This window comes from Marmota monax, unplaced genomic scaffold, assembly GCF_021218885.2.
Source record: "Marmota monax isolate L192 unplaced genomic scaffold, Marmota_monax_Labrador192_F-V1.1 WCK01_AAM20220418_F8-fsc00029, whole genome shotgun sequence".
NCBI classification, from domain to species: domain Eukaryota; kingdom Metazoa; phylum Chordata; class Mammalia; order Rodentia; family Sciuridae; genus Marmota; species Marmota monax.
Window position 1 is genome coordinate 13,545,816 of NW_026693024.1, and position 18,898 is coordinate 13,564,713.

At 47.0% G+C, this 18,898-nt stretch overlaps 1 protein-coding gene across 11 annotated transcripts in view; it reads left to right on the forward strand.

Moving 5' to 3' along the window:
- Window positions 1-18,898, forward strand: part of Phactr1 (phosphatase and actin regulator 1) — a 497,389-nt gene that overhangs the window by 437,923 nt on the left and 40,568 nt on the right. For 7 of the 11 annotated variants that reach the window (XM_046453339.2, XM_058582398.1, XM_046453341.2 and 4 more), the window contains 2 exons: window positions 14,657-14,907; window positions 16,745-16,901. In XM_046453339.2, coding sequence (XP_046309295.1) covers window positions 14,657-14,907; window positions 16,745-16,901 — 408 coding nt within the window. The remainder of the gene's footprint in view (window positions 1-14,656; window positions 14,908-16,744; window positions 16,902-18,898) is intronic. The other 4 variants (XM_046453342.2, XM_046453345.2, XM_046453338.2 and 1 more) reach the window with 1 other exon arrangement.

Here is an 18,898-nt window from a genome sequence, read left to right on the forward strand (position 1 = left end):
CCTGCTGCAGCAAACTTAGAGGGTGTGTGGTTATCCAAAGGCAGGGACGCTGAGCTAGAGGCAGCCCCCCGTCATGATCAAGTGCATGGGTTCTGGAATCCACAGCAGGATTTGGATCTCAGACACACTGCCTATTAGCTGTGTGACCCAAAGCATGTTACCTGACCTCTTCAGCCTTTCATTCCTCATCTATAGGACAAGACAAAGATAATACCACCAACCTCATTAGGGGTATTTGTGAGGTTTGAAGATTTAATCCATCCTAATCAGTCGGGTCATGGCGTGGCACATTGTAAATGTCCAATAAATGGCAGTAAGCATTAAGTAAAATTGTATAGCACATAAAATATTTGTCCTCAGCGCCCCTAAAAGGCACATTGCAAGTGGGTTTGAGCCGATCTTGTGGGGGATTCTGTTTGTGCCTGTTTCCCCACATTAGATTGTCTTCATTACCCTCCTGTTGGAGATTCATGTCTTTTTGGAAGGTGAGGCTTTATTTCAATCATGCCATTTTCTTTGTTTTTAATATCTGCAGTGATCTCTCCACTTGGCATTCCTCGTGGAGCTCAGACTTTGAATTCTGATTAGCCACTCATTTTCTCTCTGATGTTAATTCGTTTAGTCAGTTCTTTGTGCTCTCGCTTCCTGTTAGTGAGATCTGGACCCCGTTTGACCCTGAAGGAATTCCAGGAGGATTCTCAGGGGATTGCATGTGAAAGAAGTCCTTTGCAGTCGAAGGTGACTTCATTTCTAGGTGTTCACAACGTAAGCCTGGGGTCACCCTGGACCCCAGTCTTTTCCTCATACCCCGTATCTGATCGTCAGCGGTTCTTATTTGGTCTCCCGTGGGAAGAGGTCTGGATCAGCCGCTTCCTCTCCTCTGGCTGCCCCTGGCCTCAGCGGTCATCATGCTCATCTAGCTTGCTGCGTTCCCTCTTGCCTCCTGTCCTGCCCCTCGAGTCCTTCCCAAGCACAGCCATCTAGGAGACCCTTGATGGAAACTTGATGAATACCCTAATAAAGTCCCTCAGCCTGGGTGGCCTCAGCACCTGGGATCTATTGTCTCACAGTGCTGGCAGCTGGAAGTCCAAAATCAAGGTGTCCCAGGGTTGGTTTCCTCTGAGGCCTGTATCCTGGCTCGCTGGTGGCCATCTCCTTGCTGGGCCCTCACATGGTCTCCTCTGTGTGTCCTTCCTCCTCTCTTGCTATGAAGACGCCAGTCCTACTGGATTAGGGCCCACCCCAACAGTCCCATTGTAAGCTCATTACCCCTTGAGAGAACCTGCTTCCAGAATCAGTCACATTCTGGTGCTCGGGGTGAGGACGTCAACGTTGGAGCTTGGTGGGGGTCCACTCTTCAACTCAAAACCCTCCCGTGGCCCTCCGCCCACTGAGGGTAAGAACTGTCACCATGGCCTTGGCCTGGTCTTCTCCTCAGTCTGTCTGTCGCTCTCTTCTTGGTCACTCCTGTCTCGCCACCTCGGCCTTCTCACCTCCGCACACCCTTGGACGTACCCTCAGTCCATCATGGCGCCTGTCCTGGAGGAAGTACTCCGAAGACACTTGCTGAGTCTCTTCCTGATATGGGACCTTTCCCGATTGTTCCTGTTGGTTTTCACCAATATGAGGAACAGGGTAGAAACTTGCTCCTTCATTCAGTTCTCTTGGAGCAAATCCACCATCAAGGATAAAATCAGAGGGGAATATCATCTGTGGCTCCTCCAGCAGATGGGTGAGGTGTAGGGACTCAAAATTGATACTCTGGCTGTATGCACTGTCCTTGAACTTAAAACTGAAAGAAAATCATGCAGAAAAGGAGATTCATCCTAGACAGATGAGAGGAAGGCGTTGACTAGGGCATCAGGGGTGTTCACGTGGAGAAAATCCTTGAAATCTGTGAGGAATACAATGAGTTTTTGTTACCATTATCATTCATATATTTCAATAGTCAATTGATATTCTTAGGGATACTTTCTTTTCACTCAGTGAATTTTAGTGTAAGAAATTTTAATTAGGAGACATTTAGGTCTACTAGCATAAATTTGCTACCAGTGGCCCTTAGAAGTAAACAAAGTAGTACATGGCTAATAAATCCATCCTTCATCTATCTTCTCCTGTCCATTAGCAGATCAGGAAAGCTCTGCCATCTACTAGGAAAAAAAAAATCTCACTCAAGTAGAAACAATCTCTGCCAAGAGTAAGGAAGGCACCTGTTTATCAAGGGTTTTTAGTTCATTTCATGCGACTATGACAGAGTACAGCAGGTTGGGCAACTTACAAAGAAAAAAAAAATTTTCTCACGGTTCTGGTGGCTAGAAAGTCCCAGGGGCCAGCAGCTGGTAAGAGCCTCGCCACACCATCCCATGGTGGAAGGTGAGAGGGTGAGAGAGGGCGAGGCATGAGGCCCAACTTGCTTTTGTGCTAACCCACTCATGGGATAAGAAGGTGAACCTTCTCATGAGGGCAGAGCACTCACAGCCTCTGATGTTCCCATCTCAACCCTGCTGCAACGGGGATTCAGTTTCTGGCAGATCTCAACCATAGCTCTTCGTAACCGGAAGACCCCTAACAGTCCTTTACTGAATACCCTTTCGGGAGCAGGCTTTGTGAACCCACTCCATGTCCCCTGGAGACTGGGCAGGTCTGCGATGGTGGGGGACAGAGTGAGGGGAGAGCAGCAGCGGAGCCAGTAACTGGTCTGGGGTTGCACCATGGTGATCATCCAGACCTAGGAAGGTTCCAGAACCTTCTCCGACTCTTAGCAACACCTATCAAACACTGCAAGTCAAAGTTTGTGATAGAGATATAGAAAACACAGTCTTTATTTTAAAATAACATTATTAGCCCTGGTATATAAAAATAGCAATTGTTTATCATACCTCCTTTTTATATGTACATATTAGCTAGGGGTGAAGTTATTACCTGTGAAGAATATTGCAGAAGGAATCATTTTTATATTGGGCAGAAGAACTTGAAATCAGTAGCCAAAAAAGAAAAACAATTCCCTTCCATCTCTAGAATTCTGTTTATCCCATGATTATTTTCCAAGCTTTCAAAGAGTACAATGGCAATTTGTAGTCCTGGGATAAATCCATTGTACAGTGACAATTACTTCTCCTCACATTGCCTCCAGGGTCACAGGAAATTCTAAAGAGTAATACTGGCCATGAGCTAGGCCATCTCCAGTTTCTTTTCACCTTAACCATCGGACTTGCTTGTTACATTGTTACACTTGTTACAACTTGTTACATTCATAATTGTTATATTGTTACGTTGTTATATTACATTTATGATGATCCACCTGAAAACCAAGTCCTCCTTGATAATAACCAGACACGAGTTGGTGCCCAAGCACCTCAAACTCTGAAGACCTAGACGTTATTTGTTTATGAGTTGGCATGGATTTGAAGTTGGGTGTTTTGTTCATTGTATAGCAGACAATAGACGTTGCTCAAAGAATTGTGTTTCCAGGTAAAGGCTCTCTTCTTCTGTTGAATGCCATCTCTTCGGTAGCTCACGCAATTCTGGTTAGACATTTGTCTCTGCTTCTTGGAAGCCAGAGTTATCAGACATTTACTTTAGGTTAGTTCTTTGATTTTCAGACATCTCGTTATCATGTCTAAGTAGCTGCACAGAAATATTGCTTTTCCCTTTTAACACTGTTGCAAAAGGGCGTGATAGGATTTCATCCCTCCTCCCCTTCAAGGCTGGCAAGCAAATTAGTTAGCAGAAAGTGAAAATAAGACTATAGAAACCATTATTCTTTTAAAGTCTTGAGAGGATTAAAAAGGAAGTATTTTCTAAAGAAAGAGAATCTGCTCTTGAACTCCTTCTCCCAATGCATGTTGATTCTTTGTTTTTCTTGGAAATCACTGTCCTGAAAGGTTTTGCAGGTCAAAGATAAAAATAGTACAATAAGTGTCTTAATGAATTAGTGGATGTTATCTATCCTTTGATGGAAATTAGTGGGCATGACTTAATGACTGGCTTATGATGAGTTGCAAGTGCTCAAGGGAATCTGATTACAACAGCAACTACCAACATGGACGCGCGCACAGCGTTTTCTTCTGACCTCCCAGCAGCCTGTGAGTTCAGCAATCGGGTGGCTTTATTTAACTGCCGAGGAACCAAAGACCAAGAGACAGAGCTGGTGAATGGCCCAGCTGTGGCTCCACCACGGTCCCCCTCATTTCATGTCCTGCCCTTCAGGTCCTCCCTCCTCCAGCAGAGTGTGACCTGGGACAGTCACAGATGTTCAGAGACAACGCCGAGCAGAAAAGCCACCATTGTTTGACATGTCCATTCGAAATGGAGATTGCTGGAAGGGCGGCCTGCTGGGTGGACTCGCTGTGTCTTACGATATGTTTATGGTATCAGCAATGTGGGTCATGGTCCCTAGAAGGACAGAGAATGGGTTGGAAATATGAATTAATTTAAACCCGCTACCGCTTCTGGAAAAAGAAACTCAAAATACATTCTCAGGAAGGCTCAGAACCCTGGTCTATATATAGAATGGCATGGCTTCCGCTGACTGAAGTCCAACAGAAAACAAGAGCTCTGATGGTTTCTTATCTTGGAAGGCTAATCCAACGCCATGATAAACCACACAATGTTGCCTGCTTTCTTAAATGAAGCTGATTGACTATTTTAATGGGCTCCAGTGGTTATTTCTGTCATTTTTCAGCCTTAGGCACTGTAATTTGTAGCAAAATTTCTCACACATTCTTGGTCTCCAAGAGGAAAACGGCTGATTGTTCTCTCTCCCCTCTGAAAACCCTCCCCCTAATGCTTGCAGATGAGATCACAGAAGCTGTTCCTATTGAAGTTTAATTCCATCTTCAGTGTCATATTTGTAGATAATAAATTTCCTCTGTCCTTTGAGGCAATTAATGTCCTCTTTTTTTTTTATGGTTTCATTTTAAGAATCTGTGCATTTGGAATCAGACGCCAGAAAGCAATGTCCCTTTATTACACGGTTTTCTTTAGAAAGGATGGTAAAATGGTTCCCAAGGATTTTTGAGGGAGATTTAAGGGTTTTTAAAAAGTCAGTGATTTTTAATCTTTGAAACTTGACCCTGATTCCTCCAAGAGTTTCAAAGATGTGTGATAACCAGTGATGATGGGTCACCGTGATCTCCATGTGGCGGAGAGCAGATGACAGTGTCACCTCCTTGGAGAGAAGGACCAGCCGATGGCATGACCTCCACTTCTTGTTGATCTCTTGGCATCCATTTCCTTGTGAATCATTTAAAATATGATCTGTGCCTTGCCCTCTCCCAGCAGTGAACAAGAAAGCCCAGTCAGCCTTTAATCTCTAAGTCTAGAGATTTCTTGGAAACACACGACCGTGTACAGGGCAGGGAAATGGGTATCTGAGGGCACCCACCCGTGTTTCCCATTGGGTTGAGCAGAATCAAAGAAGAGAGGTGGGTTTCCCAAAAGAAGACTTATTCAAATGGCTTCTGGATGGAGATGGAACCAAGGGAGAGGATAAAGCTTTTCCTTCCCTACTGTGTTGTGGGGACATGAGGAAGGGGAGTTTAAGTGCACACCTTTTATCAACCCAGGACCGCCATTTTGTTCTCAGGTGTTGCCCAAGTTTCTGTGTTTAGTGTTTCTTTTGTAAACAGCAGGCCTCCTGTTCCATCCATTCCTCCTGTTCATTCATTTCCAGGAAGGAGAACATTCAGGCTCCAGGGAGACTACAAGGAGAGAGCAAAGTCATCATCCTTGGGTGAACTTACTTTTTAGTGAGGGAGGCAGATGATAAACCAATAAATATGGGATATGGAAAGAGGGAGGGGACACTGGAGAAAAATTAAGCAGGGTAGTGGGAGGAGAGGTGTTGGTGGCTTTCTGTACTCAATGACATATGTTGTCAGTGTGGCCACAGTAGACACCAAGCCTATGGCATGCCCCCTTCCTGTCCACCATAGTCCATTATCCAGCGTGGCCGTTATTCTCTCCTCCACCCTGTAGCCTGCTCTCTCCACACACCTACCCACACTGAAGGAGTTGCACCCCCATCTAGAATTTGAACCCACCTGTGAGTCCCATAATGACCTCTAATCATGGGGCCCACTAAGATGCATTGCAAAAGAGCAGGAGGGGTGGGTGAACAGCTACCATCCTTGCTTTTCATTATAAAAAATTATCGCATTCCATTTTTAAAACTTGGTTGCACAGATTGCATTCCATCATCGGATCTACAGATGGGGGAAAATAATGGTCGTTGCTGGTTCTCTGAGAAGGCAGACAGCACAGGTAATGGAAAGAGCCCAGAGGGTGAGAAGACTCAAGTTCATGTTCCCTGCGGTGATCACAGCCAAGCGATCACTGATGTTATCAGACACTTGTGTCCTCCACCATGAAATCAAGATCGTAATAAAGGCCTCCTCAACTCTGCAAATGTCTGTGGAAATTAAATGAGATGATGAATATTTATATTGCATTTTCATTGGATGCATAAAGGACCATCGGTATTAGCCATTGAGGCTCTTCTGAAAGATGCTCCTCCTCCTTCATCCTGAGGTGTGGGGTCCCCTGGTGTATTTAAGAAGTAGCATAAAAATATTCCAAAATGGCACACTTGTCCAACATCTGGTGAGTGTCCTGAATGCTCTCCATCCCTAGTACACGAGCAGGACATTATTTGGAGCTACCTAGAAGACAGGGAATAAAAGCTCATCTTTTACCCCCTGGAGAATAAGACCTTTAATGTTTGTTTGAATTCATTATAAAACATTAGCCAAAGAGAAAATGTCTAGTTGTCTTCTAGCCCAGCAGCCTTACCTTACAGAGCAGCCTAACTCTGAAGTGAACTGACATCCAGGAGTGAAGAAATGGGAAATGCTGTCACTTTAGGCTCTCTGTTGCCTCTACTAGGCACACATAGTCTTGGAGTATAAAGCACACAGGTATCAGGACTTTCTTCCTGCATAGATCTCTGTATCCAAGCCCTTTGAATTATCTTAGGAAAGAGAACTCCAGATCACTCTGCCTCAAACCCTAATTCTCCTTCACAAGGATACTTTCCCTACAATAGCAAGACTCTAAGGGTCATGGAAAGTTGTTTTAGTGAATTCAGTGGTGGAAATTGTGTTAGTCAGTGTTCCGTTACTATAACAAATACCTGATAGAATCAACTTAAGAAGATAAAAGGTTTATTTGGGCTCACAGTTTTAGTAGTTTCAGTCCATAATCAGTTGACTTCGTTTCTGTAGAAGAGGTTCCACATCATGGCAGGAGCATGTGATAAAGCAAAAGTGCTCACTTCATGGCCAGGGAGCGAAAAGAGAAAGAGACTAAGGTCTCCCAATCCCCTTCAAGGACACAACCCCAACCATGACCTCAAGACCCCTCACTAGGCCCCACCTCCTACAGACTCCACCACCACCCAGTAGCACCTCCCTGGGGAGCAACCCTTTACCACATTGACTCTGGGGGACACTTAAGATCCAGACTATAACAGAAAGCACAATGGCCAACTCCGATTCTGAGATCCTTGAATTCAAATATTTGATTGACTTTTCCATTAGTTTCCAAAGCAGGCTCGATAACAAGGCTGGCCACGCGTGTGAAGATACTTAATAATCAGCCTCTGTCTCTGGAAGGCTCACGGTCGTTGCGGGCAGGGGAGTAGATACTTAGCCATGTAATTACAACACAGTGTGACAGATGCCGTCGCAGAGGTGGGAGAGGAGGCTGTGGATGCTTTCCTTTGGGGGAAAAAAAATCGGAAAAGGCTGCTCCCCAGAAATGGCACCTGGGCAGTCCCTGAAGGATGGAAGGGATGATCCCAAGGGGAGAAGACCAAGGCGGAGTGACCTCAGGAGCAGGAAAGTCCACAGTGTACCTGGGCAGTGGCAAGGGGCCTGGGGTGGCTGGCACACTGGGAGTATGGTAAAGAGTAGGAATGAAGTTGAAAGGCGTGGTGTGTATCGATGGCTACTAAGTGACAGTCAGGTGGTGCACTCATGCACAGTAGGGTGACGACAGATGACAATAATGTATATTTCAGAAAGCTTAAAGAAAGACTTTTGAATGTTTTTGCCATGAGGAAAGAGGTGCTGGGGCAGAGGGGTGTGGCTCGGGGTAGGTGGCTTATCTAGCATGCACAAGGCCCTGGGGTCAATTCCCAGCAGGTGAGGGAGGGAGGGAGGGAGGGAGGGAGGAAATGGGTGTTTTATTTTTTGTTTTGTTTTGAGGCAGGGTCATACTACGTTGTCAAGTTGGTCTCCAAGTTGCAGTCCTCTTGCCCCCGCCTTCTGAGTAGCTGGGATTACAGGCACAGGCCGCTGTGCCCAGCAATTTTTTATTTTTAACCATAAAAAGAATAAGTGTTTGAGGAGATAGATATGTTCACTTCATTTAAACATTACCCAATGGATACATGTATCAAAACATCACTTGCTGCCCCATAAATATGTTCCATTTTTATGTTTTTAGGTATCAAAAAAATTTTTAATTTTCAGAAAAAATTTTTAAAAAGAGGAATCGGTAATCAGATGGTAAGACACCTCCTACTCCCTGCCAAAGAGGATGGCGTCCATCCAGTTTTCGGTGAAGCCTTTCAGAGCTCTTTCCGTTGAGATGAGACCCATTTGAGGGCAGTGTGGAGGGTGGGCTGGGTGGTGTTGACAGAGGGCATGTTCTGGAAGCAGAGTGAGTCTCAGGAGCAGGAGGAGTCCCAGAGACGTCCATCGGTAGACTGCCCAAGTTCACGAGCACCTGCTCCCTTCTAGCTGAGTGACCTTGGCCATGTGACGTGGGTTTTTCCTCCTTAAAGTGAGGAGATCACGATTGTCTCTCTCTAAGGACTGTGATGAGGCTTGCCTGAATACATTTTAAAGGTTAATTTTGTGATTATCTGCCGTAGCCAGTAAAAATCAGCCCGGGCTCCATCCAGGTGGTTAGGATGGGATGCTGTATGTCTAGTTGTGGTTTAGTGATGAGTCAGCCTTGGGAAGAGGAACAGTACACAAACCCATGTGGGATGAAGCCCGTTTGAATTCAAAACAAACCAAATGCTTCCTGCAAAGAGTTTTGATGGAATGGCCTAGAATAGACAGGATTGTGTGAGTCCGCGCCTCCTCGGGGAGTTAGGCAGCTACTCTGGGAGAGGTGGTGACTCTTTCAGGCCACTGGAGTGTCATTGAGGAAGCTGCTGAATTGGACAACGTACTTGGAGAAGGCAGTTCACTCAGGAGGCAGTTCCCAGATCTTGCATTAGAGGGGTAACTGCTCCAAGAGCAAGCGACTCACCAAGTGGGACCGTGGTAGCAGCAAAGTGCCAGTACAGCCCCCAGAATGCCACCCTGAGGCACTGTAAGTCAGGATCCGGATGATTCTCCATCATTCAGTGAACGCTGCCCATCCCAGGCCATCGATACCAAAGGCGGCCCCCAAAGCAGACTTGTGTGGACCAAATGTTCCTCATGCTGAGTGGGCAAAGCCTGCTCTAACCAGTATTTATCCACACACGATGTCATCCGTGACCCCTAAAATGAGTTTAAATCAACCTTTTATAAAAGTTGTAATATTTCTATTAACTATGCATATGTGTATGGATAATGCCTATTAAAATATAACTATTATAAAATAAAAATGTGCACTTTACCCTGTTATAAACACAAAGAATTAGCATATAAATTCTGTGATAACAAAGATTATCATAGGTTTTAATAGTGTTGATTTTTAATGATAAAAGATTATCCAAGGATATAATAGTGTTTAAATTATTGAAAAATATTGATCTAAAGAAAAATATCAAGTAGTAATAGTATAAGTGGACTTCCAGGATGGCTCACGTAAAAAAACGGAAGGAGACGTGGGTGTGATTGTGGCTTAGGAAACATTAGTGTGGGTCAGGGGTCAGGAAAATTTCTTTTATAAAGAACCGGGTAGTAAGTACCTAAGTCTCTGTTGCCACCACTCCACCCTGTTAGTGCAAGTGCAGTGTGGCGACGGTGCATTGCAGAGTGTCCCCACCATCCTGACTGGTGGAACGTGGTGTCCAAGTGAATCCATTCAACTCGGTGCCCCAGGAGCGGCCTGATCGTGACGGGGTAGAGCGCTGTTTACTCTGGCTAGTAAGACTCCGAGTATTTGCAAAGTAATGAGGCCCATTTTTCATTTGTGTTGTTGGCAAGGCGTGATGTTTCCTCCATTTCTCGTGGGCTCGGTTAATAGGGTTTGTGTCCAAAGGACACAGTCTCATGAGTATCACGGTTCAGTTCCTGGATACTGAATATCGTAAAAGAGTGAGTTCAAATCCCACCCCCTTCCTTCCTTACCTCCTGTATTTGTGGACTGATTAATGATCCTCTTAGGGCCTCAATTTCCTGCTTCATAAAATGAGGATAATAGCACCTCCCCTGCAGGGTTATTACCAAGATAAAAGGAGATGCTGAGTGTGGAAGTTTCTAGAATGGTGGCCAACACATTGAGTAAATAAATGTTCCCTTTCCCACTCTCCTTTTTTCCCTTCTCTGTCTCAGTTCTATGCGTTTGATGAAGCTGCCCATCTGGTTCCTATCTAAGCCATTGTTAAAGAATTCTAACCAATCTGGGAATACCCAGAGCCCTGTGACTTATCACTAGATGCCCCCTGAAAAAAAATTTAAATTATTTAATTATTACCCTTTGAATATGCGTTTCAATCATTTACAAAACCACCGAAATATATGTCATTCTCCCAATATTTCTTTTATTCTCCAAAAGACATGAAGAAATGACTGAAGGTCCACTTTGTGTCTGAGAATGGTACTGGGCACCAGATTCAAACACAGATAAGATACAGCCACTGCCCATCACAGAGCCCACGACCTTGGTGGGGAGAGCAAGATGGTCAGCAAAGAGATGCCCATAATTTTCGCAGAATTTTGAGGACACTCCTGTGAGCCGAGGCAAGGAGTTACCTGAGTCAAGAATTAAAAGATAAATAGAAACAAAAAGTGAAGTCAAAATGGGAGCCCATTCCAGGCCAAGAGCACTGGACGCACAGTGGCAGGTCACTGAGCGGAGACAGAGGCGAGGGGGAGGAGGAATGAGCTTAGTTAATAATTTAGGCCAAATTGCATACGGTGTGGCACTCTCACCAGGTTTAACCCATGGTGCTTGTAGGCTGATGGGCAGGACTTCTCTTCAGCAGTGAGAAACTTGTCCTGTCTTCTCCGCGGCAGCTCTGGTATATACAACCAGCGTTACTGACACTGATGTCCTCTGGGTAGCCCCTTCCTGCCCACCAACTCCAGGGAGCCACGTGAGATGAGATGCTGCGCTTGAGTGGGTTTGGTTCTTGGCCTTGAGCAGTACAGCTCAGACCAGGCTAACTGGATTCTCCATCGTCGTGTTCTTCCTGGAGCAGTCTGCACTGGCTTTGTGGACTGGAGAGACATTCGGAGTCCTCACCCCAGAGGCGACTAGATCCAGGTTTTAGATAGTTGCCCTGACAGCAGTTTGGAGAACAGACAGCCACTGACCTTTGGAAGGCCATTTCGATAACTAAATGGGGGTCTCATAGGTCATGCCAACTGGATAGTCCACATGCACCAGCGCTATTAAAAAGGCATGACTCACCCAGTTTTGCAACTGAGGAAGCTGAGTCTCAGAGAGGCTGAATAATTTGCCTCATGTCAAGAATTTTGTAAATAGCAAAACATGGACTTGCATCTGTCGGACTCCTCCAGAGGAGGTCCCAGCATAACCCTTCACCTGGTCCTCAGCCCACTCCTCCACCCTGTCTCTTGAGTGGTTCTCCGTAGTTGTAGGGGTGGGTTTATCTGGGAATGGTCTTCCTCTCAGTATCTTTCCTGACACATACTTAACCTTCAATGGATATTTGTTAATAAAATATTGTAAAACCCTTCTGATGGATTCACCTAGATTCCTGGGAAACACCATCTTTCTCCAAAACGAAAATGAGGCCTTCTAGCTTATACTAGATTCACACTTGAGGAAGAGGACCTGTCTGGCCGGGGGTCTCCAGCAGTTTCTGGAGCACCCCCACCAGGCGGGTTTTGCCTCCATGACTGATGGCTGTGTCACAAGGCTGGTAGCACGTTTTTGAGGCCCCCCCCAAAACAGCTGGTTCCTCCATACAATCCCCTTCTATTCAAGACAGTCTCGCATTTCCCCTCTTTTTAAACATTTTATCTTTATTTATTTTCATTACAAATATAGATAATTATAATATGAGCTTATTACCACCTGTATGAATGGTACAGATTCACGGATTTCACCAGGACATTTCTCACGTGCATATTTAGCTGGAGGAAGAGAAACCACAGCTTCTTGTTTTATCACCAGCCACCAGCGAGGATGCGCCTCTGACCTTCCTCTGCAAACTATTGCTCTTTTCTTTGGGAGATTTCTGCCTTAAGGGAGTCATGCTTTCAACTTACCCACCCCCCCAAAAAAAAAGAAAGATTCTTTCCACTCGTTTTTCATTCCCAGCTCTTCATTTTTATATTCAAAGATCTGTGCCTGCATAGGAACCATTGCTAATTCAGCTATAGAGAGGGGTCAGAGGCGGGTTGGGGTTGGGGTTGTGGCTCAGTGGTAGAGCGCTGGCCTAGCACGTGGGAGGCACTGGGTTCGAGCCTCAGCACCACATGAATAAATAAAGATGCCAGTGTCAGATATTCTGTCCAGTCGTCCCAGAGGACATCTCTCAGTGCTCCTCTTTCCTCCCCCCATCACCCTTGCTATGAATTAGCTGGGGAATGGACCTCCTCCAGCCATGTAATAGGATGCTGCACTTTTTCTAAATATGTGCTTTTATCCCCGTCTGTGGTTGAAGGTTTGATGTTTCTAAGTTGATTGAGTTTGCTGCCTTGAACATCAGAGCGCGAAATGCGTGAACTGGATTTTCTGTTTGTGTCGTGGTGGAGTCACGTGAGAGATAAAAAGAGAAGAACAACTCTTTAGAAACAGTGAAAGGAGGAAAGTTAATTGAATTTGAATTAGACGTAGCAATAATAGAAAACGTAACTAAAAACTTTAAAGAAAACTCAGGCTTGTATACATCATATGATTTCTTTTGGATAAAATATCTGAATGTAAAACTTACTGATGGTGTAAATAACCTCACAGTCCGTTTTCTTGTGAGTGTCCAACACTTTGGGATGGTAAGATACATTGGGTGTTCTAAGTATCTTTAAATGGAGGATAGAAATTCCACTTCCAGTAAATCTGAACTAGAACCGGAGTCCAGTTCAGTGGCAGAGTGTTTAGCTAGCATGTATGAGGCCCCAGGTTCAATCCCTGACCCTGGGAAAAATGGCAAAAGAAATATGTATGTGGACTGGGCTTGAAGCTCAGTGGTAGAGCACTTGCCTAGCACATGTGAGGCACTGAGTTCGATCCTCAGCACCACATTAAAATAAATAAATAAAATAAAGGTATTGTGTCCATCTACAACTAAAAATAAAAGAACATATTTTAAGAAAACTATGTATTCCTGTTTCCCTATTCTCATTATTCTTGCTGAGCTTCAAAGTCTGTCATTATAAGGATTCTAAATTGCTATAGGATCCTCAGATAGACTGTATTAAGAAAATAACTATTTTCCTCATATTCAGTGATATGTATTTCTTAATTTTCTAAGAATCAGTGTATCATACTTAATTTTTTTTCCATACAGTGGATTGAACCCAGGGGCATTTAACCACTGAGCCACATCCCCAGCTCTCTTTTGTGTTTTATTTATAGACAGGGCTTCACTGAGTTGCCCAGGGCCTCGCTAAGTTGCTGAGGCTGGCTTTGAACTCACGATCCTCCTGCTTCAGCCTCCCTAGCCACTGGGATTACAGGCGTGTGCCACTGTGCCTGGCTATCACCTTTTTTTAATTGAAAAATGCAGTTGATCTTAGTACAGTTGATCGTAGTTGGCTCTGAGAACATCATCATCCATCTTAGACAACTCACCTACAAAAGCAAACAAACAAAAGAACAGGTCAGTGTTGCCTGCAGCTGCCACCTGATGCCGTCCTTGGGAGAGAACTTTTCCTGACCACGTCTGCCTGGTGTCACAAGTGGGTCTCCAGGCTTCTGTCGTCGAAGCTCTTTGTCTTTCTCTGCATCCCATACCCAGCATTCCAAGCCACCTCTCCCACACACAGTCCCCACCCATCACCCTGCAGAGCGTTTGAGACCTAGTGCCTCGCTGGTTGCCTTTGTGTTCTGGAACTCTGGCTGCACCATGGGGGAGTCCTTTACCCTCCCCTGAGAGACACACAGGCTGCAGACGAACCTTCCTTGGGTTCTTGGAGATATCAATCTGAATCAGAATTATCTGCAGAATTAGAATTCCTTTCTTACAAATCCTAAATTGTGGTGAGCACCCATCAGATCTTCCACGTTAACGGATGGCAAGTGTGCGGGTCGGTGGCCATGAATCCATCCACATTGCTGTGCCTCCGTGACCGTCGTCAGGGAAATGGGACTCTTATTTCCTATTCAGGGCCGATACCACAGTGGTGGTCAGGGAACCGTGCCGTCCTGAAAAGATGATCTGTAGAAATGGATTTAGATTTACATCAGCTGGCGGACGCCTTGTCTCTGGGGACCAGGGAATTGGATTTTAAAATGGCACCAAGGCCTTTCCTGGCTGAGTTAGCTAACACACGTTTCCTCCTCCCCCCTTCTCTTCCAGCAGCTCCGAGCAGCGAGTCCCCTGTTCCACTTCTTACCACAGCTCTGGTTTGCACTCGAGTGACGGTGTCACAAAAGCAGGACCTATGGGCCTTCCGGAAATAAGACAAGTGCCAACTGTTGTGATTGAATGTGATGACAATAAAGAAAATGTGCCTCATGAATCGGACTATGAAGACTCTTCTTGCCTGTACACAAGAGAAGAGGAGGAGGAGGAGGAGGACGAAGAGGATGACAGCTCCCTGTACACCAGTACGTGCATCCGGGCCCTCCTCCCGGGGGCGGGCAGCATGGTGCTGGGGAGCTGGCCCAGCTGCCCGAGGGTCCCGGGGTCCCAGGTCTGCTGTGAACTGACTGTTCATGGGGAGCCCAGTTAGCCTCTGGGAGCCTCGGTGCTTCTGCAGTAACACGAGAGGGCAGGTGGCCTCCAAGTGCCCAGGAAGCTCTGAATACTGCAACACCACTTAGATGGCTCCTAGGTGGCTCTTAGATGGCTCCTAGGTGGCTCTTAGATGGCTCCTAGGTGGCTCTCTTGGTTACACCCTTAGGATGCCACACTTCCCTCAGAATGAAAGGGAGAGGCTTAAAAGTCTCTTCCCTCCTAGAAAAGACACAAATACTGACCACTGGGGTTGCAGCAGATATTTGTGTAAACACACCTCACCAACTTTAAAGTCCTGAATTTAAATTTGTCATTTAAGACCTTTAAGTATGCTGAGAGACAAGAGAAGAAATAGGAAAAGCCAAAAGTCTATCACTCTGGCCATGAATAATAAATGTCAGTGATGTGAGTACAATCTCTCACTTGGCCACCTTTATAATAAATGAATTTGTGATAATAGCAAACATTTATTGAGTAAATACGGTGTGCCTGAAAACTTGCTAAGATTTTTATCCTCTTAGCAACACGTTACAACAGCTTTAGGACATAGACACCATTTGCCCCTATTTTACAGATAAATAAATGAAGGCGGGAAGTTGCCCACATCCTGGGATGGTATTCCAAAAATCCCTTGGAAACCAAACCAGTGGAGGATGAAAGAAGAAAAGCATTACTAAATAAAATCCAAAAGAATCCACAAGCTTGTCAGTCAGGGTGGTGCACACCTGTGATCCCAGTGACTTGGGAGGCTGAGGCAGGATTATCACAAGTTTGAGGCCAGCCTTGGAAACCTAAGAGAGACTTGCTGGTATCTTCCTCTCGCTCTCTCATTAGCTAGCTTCATTTGAGACTGGGTAAGAGGCCTGATGAGCTCTGAAATGAGGCAAGTCATTTCACAGAGAGGAGCAGCCAAAGACCCCGGTGATGTATGACCGGAAGCAGCAGCTCGGCCTGTTTGCCTGGTGGTGTCCGGACATCGGGAGGCTTTGCGCCAGGGTTTCTTAGCCTTGCCCTCCTGACTGTTGGGACCAGGTCGTACTCTGTGGTGGAGGGCTGGGCTGTGCTCTGCACTGAAGGACGGTTGGTGGCTTTCCTACTGCCACCCCAACACTGGTCTAGACTTTACCAGATGTCCCCCTGGGAAGAAAAATCACACGGGGTTCAGAACCACAGATTTATCCCAGATTTAAGGAAGCCCTGCCCTGGCTGCTCAGGAGCCCGTAGGTTAAAAGGGAGTAAACAGTGACAGCCTTGCTGTCCTCACCTCCACCCCGGCCCCCACAGGCCCCACATCGTCCCCAGCTTCATGCTCCTTCCCTGCCCCAGCTCCAGGGCAGCTGACCCCTTCTGCCCCCGGGAAGCTCCCGTCCTGCACGTCGCCCCGTGCCTGCCGCCTGGTGCAATCTCACTCCTCCCCCTGGGGTCAGCACCTCCTCCGTGAACCTTGCTCTAGTTTCTTCAGGCCCTTGTCCCTTCTCCTCCTCGTTTCCGGAGGGCAGGGGCTCCGTCACAGGCTCCTGTGACTCACCCTGTCCAGCCACAGTGCTGGGCGCAGAGGTGGTCATGGCGGGAACACGGGGAACCGAGGCCTTCGCCCCCCCAGGTGCTCAGCCCTTTGGGTGTTTCTTCCTGCCTGTGGCGGACCGCCCGCAAGGCCCGTCGCTGGGCCCCTGGGCGCATGAACTGACCCGTTTCTGCCCCCTGCAGGCTCCCTGGCCATGAAGGTCTGCAGGAAGGACTCCTTGGCCATCAAACTCAGCAACAGGCCCTCCAAGCGAGAACTGGAGGAGAAGAACATCCTGCCCAGGCAGACGGACGAGGAGCGGCTGGAGCTGAGGCAGCAGATCGGCACCAAGCTCACCAGGTAAGACAGCAGCACCCTCTGCCCCCGGCACCAGGACCCGGCCACTCGGATGCTAGCAGAAGCCTATGGTCCCAGCCAGCAGCCAGTCCCTGTGCCCCTTAATAACTTCCTGCTTTAAAAAGCCCATGGAAAGCTTCCCATGTTGTCCCCGGAGCTGCTTCTACTGTCCCTCCTCTTTACTCTGCCAGATATCGGAAATGTCATAGGAGTGGGTTGGCGATCAAATCAGCCACTCTCTGCCGCGGTGCCACGTGGCTGGTGGTGATGCCTCCTTAGTCCTCTGGACTCTCCTTCTGTTGGACTGAAATTCCCACGAATGCCCCTCACCCTTCCTCTCATGCCTCCAGAGGGCTCGGGGACAGTGGTCCTGGCCTCCCGGGGTCTCTTCTCCCAGGCTACATACAACCAGATCTTATTGCTGGGGGTGGGGACGGGTGGGTAGTGTGGCTCTGGGCTGCCTCCTGACCCAGCTTACTCAAGTTTACACAAAATGCAAATAGAGCTCCCCTTAGGGGGCTCGGTCAAAGGGAAGGCGCAGACCCTGACCCTAGCCGCCCTCCCCCATGCTGAGCTCCACCTGCTGAGAGTGGGCATCCTGGATTATGACTCCTGCCCCTCGACTCCCATTTCCCTCCCTTTGCTGCAGTTCATGCAGAGCCCCAGGCATATCGGAGGCAAATGGAAGACTGCTCTGCAGTTAGAGTGAGATGCCAGCACATCTGGTGCCCAACACAGCTTCCTGGGTGGAGGGAGACAGAGCAGGAGAGATGTGGGAGGCGTGGCAGATGAGTGAGGTTGGCACATGCTTGTCCTCCGTCGGCCCTGCCACCTGGTGTTGACTGACAGAGTGGAAAGGGACATGGTTCCAGAGCATACTCCAAAGAGAGACAGCCCCTGGCCTCCCATGCCTGGACACGCACCACCATCATGACCTGGCAGGCATGGCCACCAAGCCCGGAGGCGTCAGAGATAGAGACCATCCATGATCAGAAAACAGTCTCTGTATTCAAGACTTTGTCCTGGGAATCTCTCAACCCTCTCTCTTTTAAAGCAGAAAGACTGCTTAGAATTCCTAAAATCCACTGAAGGTTTTCCTGTAGGAGGCCTCCGTTCCCAACCTTCTTTCTTTATGGTTAATAGCAAAAGACAAGCCGACTGGAGAGAGAGAGAGAGAGAGAGAGAGAGAGAGAGAGAGAGGTGGAGGTGGAGGTGGAGGTGGAGAGGCAGCTTTGGGGTATTCAAAGCACTGAGTTGGCCCCCTTCTATGAATCCGTATCATCTGTGTTCACTCTTTTAACTGGAGTCTCTTTTTTGTGGTGAGACTCTGACAGGGGCCGTGATTAAAGAAGTCCAAGTATGTAGCAGGTTGAGGTTGGGTGGAGTTCAATAAATCAGGCAAAGAGACCAAATCTCACCCCAAAGTCATGTTTGATTCACGTCTAAAGAGTTTTATGGATGATCTCATTTAGAATGAGATCTCAGCTCCTGTGCTTCCAGAAGCTGACCCTCATCCCGAAACCAGGGCAGACTGAAGGGGAAGTGAGAGAGCCAGGGACCAGGGTGACCATGACAGGCAGAGCCATCCTAGAATCAGCAGCTTGGCTTCTAGGAGCTATTGGCCCTCCTTGGTGCTTGCACTAGGTCATCTGAGCACCACGTGCAAAACGTGGGTTTCATCATTGCAAAAGGGAACTCAAAGAATGTAGAAATTTGTTGTAGGGTTTGCATTTCTGAAGCTGCCAGGCTGTAGCATTCTCTGACCGCGTGAGGCAGCCGCCAAGTACTGGAAACCTTCAGCTCTTGGAAAAGCGCATAGCCAAGTCTGCAAGTCCTCATGGAGTGAGCAAGACAGAAGCCACAATCTTAGCCTGACAGTTGTAATAGCATAAGAAAAGAAAAGAAAAGAAATAGCCTAGCATTCCACAAAGAATCCCAAGGTAGGAGGAGGGGACGGAAACACCAAGAAAAATGATGTCAGTTTTTGCAGAACCTTCTAG